This window comes from Perna viridis, chromosome 5 (genome assembly GCF_037379345.1).
Source record: "Perna viridis isolate PV_CMFRI_1.1 ecotype Kerala chromosome 5, ASM3737934v1, whole genome shotgun sequence".
NCBI classification, from domain to species: domain Eukaryota; kingdom Metazoa; phylum Mollusca; class Bivalvia; order Mytilida; family Mytilidae; genus Perna; species Perna viridis.
In genome coordinates this window covers 49004843-49015705 of record NC_142449.1, presented here as the reverse complement: position 1 = coordinate 49015705, position 10863 = coordinate 49004843, and the positions used below count along the sequence as shown (strand labels likewise).

Genomic DNA, 10863 nt, shown 5'->3' with positions numbered 1-10863 from the left:
CCTATGATTCAGGACGAGCATTGATTCTGCGGGGGCCTGACAAATTTTGTGGGGTCAGAATTTTTTTTTTTAATTTTGCGAGCCATAAAATTTATCGGGACACGATCATTTATTTCTATTTCACTGTATCTGGACTGAGGTCAGAAAACTTATTCAGTTCAAAGGAGGTTTTGGCCAGAATAATTATTTTCAAATTTTGTTCAGGGCCAGCCTTCCTCCTCATAAACTTCAGAATCAAATGGTCACCCCCTTTACACAAAGTAGGTACTGTCTACAACATAAACTGTCAAAATGGCAAACTTCAACAGGCTGAAAATATGTGGGATGATGCATCTTAAATATGTATAACAGATTACATCAAGGAGGTACCAAGGCACTAAGCATGATGGACGGGCGGACGGAATCGACCTTTCGCCGTTGATAATGCAGGTGAAAAGACGAAGACATGGGAAGCTACAAAGATAAACAAACAAAAAACATAAATCGGAAGAAAACACACAGAGAAAATCAGAACTAAATGAGAAACTCGGAACTCCTAAGAATTACAATACTTGATGTATTAATACAGCGTCCTCAGTTTTAACTTGTGTGAGTGTATATGTTTACGACGAACCTGAAGTGTAAAATGTTTTAACCAATATAGAAAATATAGACATACATCGTTCGGTGTTGTTAAAACCATCGACAAATAGATAATCCTCAGTTACAAAAAATGTGGTGTTAAAAGACGCTTCATGTCGTATGTGATCCATGAAAAAGTCAAAGTGTACGTGCACATTTACAGGTACCAAATGCGCCATTCATTGTGAAAGCAAGCGATTTACCGATATTACCAATGTCTGGAGTGATTGTTACTTAAACTAATGTGCTGTACTATATACCCCAAACTTTGCAGGCTGGTATAATAAAGAAAAATGTTGGTTAAAACTTAAAAAAAAAAAACAAAAACAAAAACAAATATGGAGACAAAACTGGTTCACGGATCGGAATGGAACCAGGCATGATTGATTGTTGGGGTTTAACGTCCGAGCAGCAATATTTCAGCTATATTCAGACGAACCAGGCATAGTTAAACATGAATACAGATTCTATTTATACTTCCCACAACAGGAGAAACAATAGCTTAGAGAAGCCCTTAATCGACATTGGTTTCTGATTACTAATTGATGTAATCCACTTGAAATAATTGCAATTTCGCAGACAATATGACTGGTAGTTCTCCTATTGTCAATGATGACAAGTTTCTATTTTGTTATCGTATAGGAAATTCTGTATTTTTGACAGACTTTTGATTTGCACAGAAACATACGGTCGTGCTTGTGATGAAGAGCAGATTCGGTAGCCTCCTATTTTGATAGTCAAGCTGATATCGCTTCATATTAAAACACCTACATTTCAGGGTGGTCTCGACTAATTACTTGGCTTCACCGTGACTGATGGATGTATTGAAACGAAATAAATTAGTTCAAGTACCTGTCTTATTTCTTATATTTCTTGATTAAATAAGTCTTATTAACACTTAATTCAGATAAGCAAGAACCGTGCACAGGAAAATCTTCTATATATTTCGAATTTTTACGGTACGAAATCCTTTCATCTTCAAAAACTAACTTTATAGAACGACTCTTTAAGATTAGGTTTATATTTTCGTGTCATAAAAAATTCGTTTTATAGGTGGATGATGGCGTAATAGCAAAACCTTACAACAAAATGATCTCACAACAAGATCTTTGGGACGCTCCGAAATGGCTTAACAAACATAATTATTATAAATGTCATAAACATGATACGATATTGTAAATTAAGACCATAGATTTAATTAACTAAAAAATCTAAAAACTCTGCTTCAATCAGACCATTATTATAACTTTAAAACTACCGAAAATGATGTTTGAAAAGAAATAAAATAGTACCATGTTATCATTAACGATGTTTCAGACATTGGTAAAAATATTCGCAAACAAAATGCAATATAGAAAGGTATGATAATCCAAATATAAATCATATTGTTACTCATAGTTAATTATAAGAAGGTTTTTACATTAGTAGTGTAAATTAGCAAAACGTGGTCGAGGAGTAACAGACAGACAGACGGTCGAATAAATACATACAGACTAAAATCTGTAAAATATTTAATAGGGAAATAATTTTTTTGCAAATTGGTTTTGTTGGAACATCCAGATAAATTATTTTTTTTATAAGTCATTGCTTTTGAAAATTTCATTTCTATTGATATATTTTCCATTGACTTGTAATGCGTGTTATTTGCTGTTTACTTGGTCAGTACATGACCTCAGTTCTGACAAAATTAAAGCTGAGACTGTAAAAGCTGTCACGCCGACAATTAATGTTAAGTTTCATATATGTGGCTCGACTTTTGATGAACATTTTGGACAGTATTTGTACACTTAAATAAGAACTAAGGTATATTGTGAATTTTCACAACAATTTATTACGACAAAGTAAGGTATAAATAAAATATGTTTTCCTGGACAACTGTTTTTCATAAATATGTTCTAAATTGTCAATGAACAAATGTAACCATTCGATGACATAACAAATTTCACAGTAATGGCGATTTGAAAAAAAAAGTTACATTGAGCACTTTTCGTAATAGGCCGGATGTAACGACGAGGACATGCCGTTGGCCCCATAATACACGTACGACTTCCGGTCACATGTACTGCTTTGGTTGTATACTGGATTTTGAAGTCTCATACCTGAAAAATAAAAACAGTCTCAAATAACGAGAATCAATACAAAATCGTTTAAAAAGAATTGCGTTTGAATATATAAATGCATATCTGCAACGAAAATCGAAAAAAATATGGAAGGAAATACAACGATTTAATGTTGTTACTTTGTAAAAATCTTATTTTACCTAATTAGTAGTCTTTGTAAGAATCGTGCAAATTCTGTAATATCTGATACCACCAAATATGATATTCTATTTCCTATATTATCTACGGTGAACTTTCGATGTACATGGTAAAATAGATGGCATGTGAAGGCACATTTATCTAAGATCGAAAGTTCATAATACACGCGTGCATCGTGTAGTTTACATTCTATTGTCTATAGGGTATTGCTTTCATTGTACTGTCAGATCTAGCATTTCAAGACTGGAGTCTGAACTTGATGATTCAACTCCCTAGTAAATTCAGTTTGTAATTGTAGGCAAATTTGATAAAGAGCGCTTAAGAAATCGAGAAAAAGGACATACTATGTCATTTTTGCTATGGCACAAGACATTTTTCACAATATTATCATCGAAACATTCAAGAGAGTATTATGTATGAAGTGATGAATTATTCATATTGGCGTTATCAGTCGTCGTGGCAATGTGGTACCCCAAAGAGTAGGGCCAGCTGGTCAACATTGTCTGATACTGTGGGGAACGGTCCTTACGCGTCATAAAGTTCATATGCCTCCAACGTAAGAGCACCCTTAGATATTTTTCGATAGTAAATAATCCAGATAGTTCGCACTCATTGACTTCCAAAGGGAATGAATTGCAATGCTTTATAGACAAATAACAACAAGAACTTCGTAACGTTTAATCGGAAATTTAGTGCGAAATAATTGCTTCCGTCACAGATAAGATAAACTGTGAAAACGGTATGTCAAAAATAGTATGTAAAATTAATTTAAAAATAGTTTTCACGGTGCATATTTCTGATAGAGAAACTCTCTGGCTTTTGTTCTTAATCTTATCTGTTCTTTTATAATCTTTCATTTTTTACAGGTTAAAGACTTATTACATTTTAGCAAATTACACCATTAAATCATAGCCATGCCATTCCGATATTAACTACCTTTGCTAATGTCATATGATAATTTACTTGTTGTTTTAACACCATAGGGGTCACATTTTTGCATTAAAACGTGAACTTTCGCTGGTGGTCTTTTGACTGGTACATATCTTCTAGCACAAATCGTGGGGCGTTCGATTCTATTTTACTTTTTCCGTCAAAGACTCTAAAATTATATTATAGGTTGTTCGAGTGCTTTCCAGCTTTAAATGTCAAAGTTAAAAGCTGGAAAACCATAGCGTATAGCAATGAAAACAGAAGAAAACCTTGTGTATTATTTTTTTTATTGTGTTATACTTGTTTACCGACGTGGTGGTCTATATTTTTGATAAATGAATTATTTTATTATTATATTTAATTGGCAAGAAAAGATTTTGGAACGCGGTATAATTTTATCTTATCGAATTTTAAGGCTGCTCATAACCTCGAAGAAAAACGAAAATATTATACTTAAACTAGTGAAGGGTAACTCTATTTGACAATATGTTTTCTGATTCTTAATCGATTGGTTACAGGGACGGACGATAAAATACTTAAAGAGAACAATTTCCGAAATGTCTATCTGACATATGACCAAGTATTGAATATAATAGTATTATATATGATTCATTATTTTATATTTTTTTTGTCTTGAAAGTAAAGACTTATATGTACATGTGTACTTACTTGTAGAATAGAAAATTACTTGTAGAATAGAAAATGAGTTATTCTTCAATATTTATTACTAGCAGTTTTGAAAGCCTGACGAAAGTTAAAATTCAATTTCAAAATACAGCAATTTCGATAAAAAAGAACATTACACATACTAAAGGTTTTGTTTAAAAGGTTATGTCTTCACGAACATATGATCAGACTTGGACATTCACGTGAGAGAAAAAAAAGACGTAAACTCCATTCAACTTAGAAAAAATATATATGTACATTGTACATGCACTACAGTTAAGTTAAAGTCCAATGACTTTAAAACTGGTGGAAATTGACAAGTCAGAGTGTAAATTATTTAGGAAAAGATAGTATAAATAAATTGAATGTGCAAAAAATTATATAATATTATTTCAATCTTCTCCTTTGAAATTAAACAGAATTGACATTAACATGAATTTGTTACACCTTTTCTACACAAATAAATAGAACGGACCATCTCAACGATTGTACCTACATTCTTAAAATAAAAAATAAAAAATTAGTATTGTTACCGAAAAGGCTACATTTATAATCAAACCTAAGACCGCAAAATAATCTAACCAGCAGGAACCTTTAGAACGGATGTTTGGAGGTAATCCAAGATCGACCAATTATAACGAGGTACTAATGTGATTGAATGATATATGGACGCTGGTAGCTCTGACCATCTGTAATGCATGTCAGATTCATTAACCACTGTCGTTTTTACATCATGGTCAGCATGAAACTGATATTTTATCTCCAACTAATGGCAGAAAATTAGATGTCCATTATCCTTATCATTTGCTGATAACCCGAGATTCTACATCTTCAGTGTGTTACAGAATTTTACGGAATTTATGCTTATTTGCATTATTTATTGAAGCAATATATGCTATGTGTTAAAATATTACACCGTTCTGGGTAATTTTGGCAGATTTTCCATACCATACATTTTTGTACAGCCATTAAAACTTAAACATTTAATGACACTTTAATGTTGAAATGATGACATTTCGGCAATAAAAGATAAAGCCTCGTTTTCACATACTTTATTTAATATTTTACTACAAGATGATTGTTTATATTGTCTCAGGTTCATACTGATAGAATTTTGTACAAAACAACAAAATTTTCACTACGAAAATTTATGAAAAAAATGCTTCTGTTCTTACATCATAAATTATATTGTTTTTACTTATTATTTGATATCAAACGTATTATATATAATATTAAATAAACTATTTTGTAAGTATTTTTATTTAAAAAGAAACTTGAAATATATTTTCTTGTAGTGAAACAAAACAAGGAGTTTGTTTCCTCAATTAATTAAATTAAGCCGTTTGTTTCAGCAAGTACACTTTCACTTCTAGGATGAAATTAGCACAATTTTCCTCTTCTCAATTTAGTCCCAATATCCTCAGTACCGGCACCCCATTCCCGGTACCTTTAGTTTAAATTGTATATTTACTTCATATATTTAAGTGCGTTAATTAGTCATTCGTTCGTTCAGTAACCAATGATACTCTCCATTAATGGAATAAATACCCTCGTAGTCTTATTTTACGACAATATTGTGTTGTGTTAATTAATGAGAGATGCAGGACAAGAAAATAACAAGAGCAGGAGTAAGTAATAATAAAAACAAGGACTAATGAGATGTATCAAAATTGGTCCGGCCGAGAAACACCATTGTTTGATAAGATTTGACGAAATATGCCTAGAATATGCACATCAAAGGATCATCACGCGTAATATGTTTATTTATTTTTCATACATCATGGAAACCGGAATCGTTTGCAAAAGATACCAATTCGCGCGGGGAAACCAAAATTCAGTGTTAGATTCGGTGCGTGCCGTCCATACAAAGCAAGCAGAGAATTTTCTATATAAACAAACATCTTTGTAAGATTGAGGCAGTAATCGTAAGATGACAGAGATAAATGGCAGAATAATAATTTTAAAATAAAGCAGTGAGTGATAAGATTGCTTTTCGATCTACTGAGAGAAAGATTAAAGACTTTCTAAAAACGAGTGTTTCTTGTCCAATATCGAAACCCTTTCTAAATCGCCCAGAAATTCTCTTTGTTACAGATAGATATTTAAATAACATTTTATTTTTCAGGAAATTATAGTTTTTCTTGGAATTGTTTCAAATTAAATATATATGTTTATTGAAGCCAAAATATTTCGATTATGTTTGGATTTTTGACTACCTTATGAAACTGTATTCTTTTAAGAACTGTCTTTGTCTTTTGGTAACACGGTACTTAAAAAGGTATTCAATAATCTATATGTACAAGTATTTAAGTTGAAAAACTGAGTAACATTGGGTAGAATACTTTGTTTATATATTTTGAAAATTTATGAAAAAAATTGCTTCTGTTCTAACATCACAAATTATTGTTTTTACTTATTATTTGATATTCATATATTCATATATGATTTTCATATTTGACAATAGCTTTAGGCTTTCGGTATCGAAATGGTGGGTATATTACGGACCAAGGTTATGGCTGTACTTTTGAAACTAAAGATTATTTTAATCTTATTATTGTGAGTTATATATGCATTGTCTATTATCCTTCAATGTTACAATATCTTATTACTAGAATGTATTACTTTACATAATTTATACATTTGTATATGTTACACCGTGGTGGATTCAGGGAAGAGTTCCGAGGGTTTCAACCCACCTTTTTGTTTTGGAAAACTATGTAAATTTTGCGCACCATGACAAAAATGAGTGAATGATAGTCTGGAAGGGAATCTTCATCATTTATATTTTTATCCGTTCCTGATATATAGAATTATTAGGGGATCTAAACTACTTTTCTTTCCAAAAATTCTTTTGACTTTGAAATACTATATTGAAAATAATGCTATTTATAAAACGTATGTATTTTTGTCTAAAATTGGTGTTTGCAAATTCAAATGTTTTAACAACATTGCTTGAAATTATGAATATGTTTGCAATAATAAATGATAAAATTCATTTTTATTTTATTATGATTTACAGTAAACAAGAAATGCAGAAATTGATCATGACTCTACGGCTAACGTCCGTACGTTTCTTAACCGAATATAACAACGTAACAATGGAGCACAATAAAAGCTCAACAAGAAACAGCTCACCTTTAATGTGCCACACGAAGGAAAAAATGCAATATTGTCATTCAATTGTTTAACCATATTTCTCACTCGAATCTCATTAAGTAATTTATGTTAAAATCATGTTGTATTTAGTTGACAAAAACCGCAATCGAAATTGAACATTATATTTAAACGACTGCAAAAACCAAATTGACAGATTAAAAAAAAGATTTTCTTGTGCATGCCTTGTATGTAGCAGAATGTCAATTCATTCAAACGCTTCTACCTTATTACAACAGAAAACAATTAACATCATGCCGTAAATTAAAATGGAAAATGCTTCATGTCAGGATATTAATGATTATAACCCTTCATTAATTTATTCACAGCGGGAAAGTGTTGATAATCCTCTCATCCCAGTAAGATCCGAGAGGATCCGAGTGGACCACCAGCTGATTCTAAAAAGAAGATACATGTTGACGCTAAGCGGCTAAATCTCGTGCCATGTCGGGTTCCCACAGAGAAGAAATACATCACAAATTCCCACCAACATTTAAAGAATTTAAGAATTTCATGAAATTAATTGTTTTCTCTATAAATAATTATACAGATGTTACTTTTCATCGGACCGATAGTCGAGCTTACCGTTGAATAATTATTCCCACCGGTGTCAAGATTTACTGTCGTTAATTTCGTATTTTAATTTAATTTTTTTCAAAGGAATGCTGGAAAATTCCGTAATTGAATACGTCGGATTTAATATCTTTAAAAAATCATGAGGATATTGGAGAGAAAAGTCGGTCTTATCTCCCCCAACAAGACTCTTTGGAGTTTGAAGTTCATCAATATTACCCGTTATCAAAATCTACATTTTCTACAACGACATGAGGAAAAAGATAGTGTCGTGCCAGGAAAGATTTATATTACCTAGTTTGACGGTTGATGAATGGCCGACGCAATCTCAAGATTCCAAAAAATGTATTTTTTTATTTGGCTAATTTGTAAATGGCGTCGAACAAAAAATATAAAGAACATAAAAACTGTACTCAAAATGGTACTAGATTGCAGCTAAATTCTGTCTACGGTCGTCAACAAAATTTAACCTTAAAAATTATTTTGATTAAATGAAATGTAGTTGTAAAAATATTTCATGTATTCGTTACTTATTTGTTCTATCTGTATTTATTATTAATCTATACTATTATTATATTAAAATATTTGTACTTTGTGTGTTGATATTAATGTTCAAAATATTTAAAATCATTTACAATTTAAATTATGACAGAATTAAGACTTGCATAGATTTTTTTTTATATTTATGAGGTATTTTTCTTTAAATTGAAATTGAAAACCATACAGAGTATATTTTATCATACGAATAACCTGTATTTACGTAGGAAGAATATTAAAAAAATAAAATATACCTGTTAGCGCCATATCCATAGCTTCTGTTGCGCTAGAAGGATTTGGTCCATAAGGAGAGTCTCCAGAATTTGGTGACATACTGTGCAGGGAACCGGTACTTCCGGACGGGCTAATTTGCTGCTGCTTTAAATATGAACGTTGTGTGCTCCATGAATTTGAGAAATTTTGCATAGAATTGTGGTCTCTGTCATACAGTGAGGCTTGTAAATTGTTCGAATTTGTCATGTAATCGTTTTCTAATCCTGGCATGGCACATCCGGAAGTTCCGGGATAGCGTCCATTGACTGTCATGTTAAAACTGCAATTCACATTGACATTCGGAGTCTGTTGCATTGGAGTAAAATTACAATGTGGAATTGAAGATGGTGCGGGCATAACATGATTGTTAGTATCATAACTCTGTGGCATACCTCCACCACATGGCATATTCATTCCAGTCATATTATTGTTTTGATGGAACAAGTCATAGTGTGGGCCCATCATGTTCGGTGCTCCGTTCATGCCCAACATTCCAAAAGGCTTCAAAGCCTGACACTTCCTCCTAAATCCTCTTGGTCTTCTCCTAAAAGACCCCTCCTCGAACATGAATTCTGCCCCAGGATCTACGGTCCAGTAGTGCCCTTTTCCTGGTCGCCCAAGTCCTTTTGGAAGTTTGATAAAACATTCATTAAGTGAGAGATTGTGCCGAACTGAGTTCTTCCATCCTTGATAGGCTCCACGAAAAAACGGAAAACGCTGCTGCAGAAATTGATATATTTCGCTCAAAGTGCATCTTTTGTTTGGGGAAGCCTGGATAGCCATGACGATCAAAGCAATGTAAGAATATGGTGGTTTCTCCTGCCTTCGAACACCGACTCCCGATTTTTTCGTCCCCTTTTGATCTGTTGTCTGCGAGTCCGGACTGAGTGAACAGTTTGTGGTAGTCGAAATTTCTTCAGAGCTGACTTCTGATTCATTTTCGTCGTCTGATGGTTCCGGTTCAAGCTTTGGGACGAATTTGTTGTCAGCCGACGGCAAAATTTGCATTTGTCTAAGTTCCGTGATCTCGTTAGCGCATGATACTTCCATTGTTTATTGTTATACTTGCACAATTTGTAAACAGTTATAAACAGTATTAGTATAAACACGGAATAATCTGCTCACTTCAAAAGTTAATTTCAGTATCAATAATATCCTAAAATTCTTAAACAATTCAGAATCAATCAAAGCACGAGTTTGAAAAAGTGAAAAATCAATCTTTTCCGAAATCAAGCATTCTTATCAAGAAGATGATTACTTGTTAGACACGGTTTTCTGAGATTAAGATAATGCAGACATTGATCTCGAGTTTTATGCATAATTTGGCACGAAATATACATCGTAAGTGATGCCTGTACTGCGCCCATGGAGATCGCTGATTGGCCAGTTGGCATGCTGCTGGGAGGGTACTTTGGAGATTTTGTTATGATTAGTTGTAAATCGTAGTAAATATTACCAATCCGAGAGAAAAATAAAGTTTACAAAATAATTTAAAAGTTACAAATATTTTTGATAGAAGCGTGAAATTATCAATAATAAGACGCATTGCTTATAATTTATAATAAACAATTTAATTGTAGGTTTATCGATTTTGACAAATTAAAATAACAAAAAGTACAATAATGTTTGGTTATTGAGAAGGCCTAATATAAATTATAATATAAACTTCGCTAATATAAACTATAAAACAGAATTAAATAAAATAAAAATTATAAAAAAATAGAATTAACTATAAAAAAAAGCTTGTTAACATACAACAATAAACAGTCTATCTGCACCACTTTAACAAAATTTATATAATGTTTGATCAAACTGTAAAGATGCAGAGTATTTAGAAATTAAAAAAAGATAG

The 10863-nt window shown here is 32.1% G+C and overlaps 1 protein-coding gene across 1 annotated transcript; it reads right to left on the bottom strand.

Moving 5' to 3' along the window:
• Positions 1-2427: 2427 nt before the first annotated feature.
• Positions 2428-10328, bottom strand: LOC148618070 (uncharacterized). The gene is made up of 2 exons (XM_088585929.1): positions 8993-10328; positions 2428-2720 (listed from the first exon to the last, which is right to left on the bottom strand). The coding sequence occupies exons 1-2, from the start codon at positions 10059-10061 to the stop codon at positions 2593-2595; spliced, it is 1197 nt and encodes a 398-aa protein (XP_088442055.1). The 5' UTR covers positions 10062-10328; the 3' UTR covers positions 2428-2592.
• Between the last annotated feature and the right edge of the window lie 535 nt (positions 10329-10863).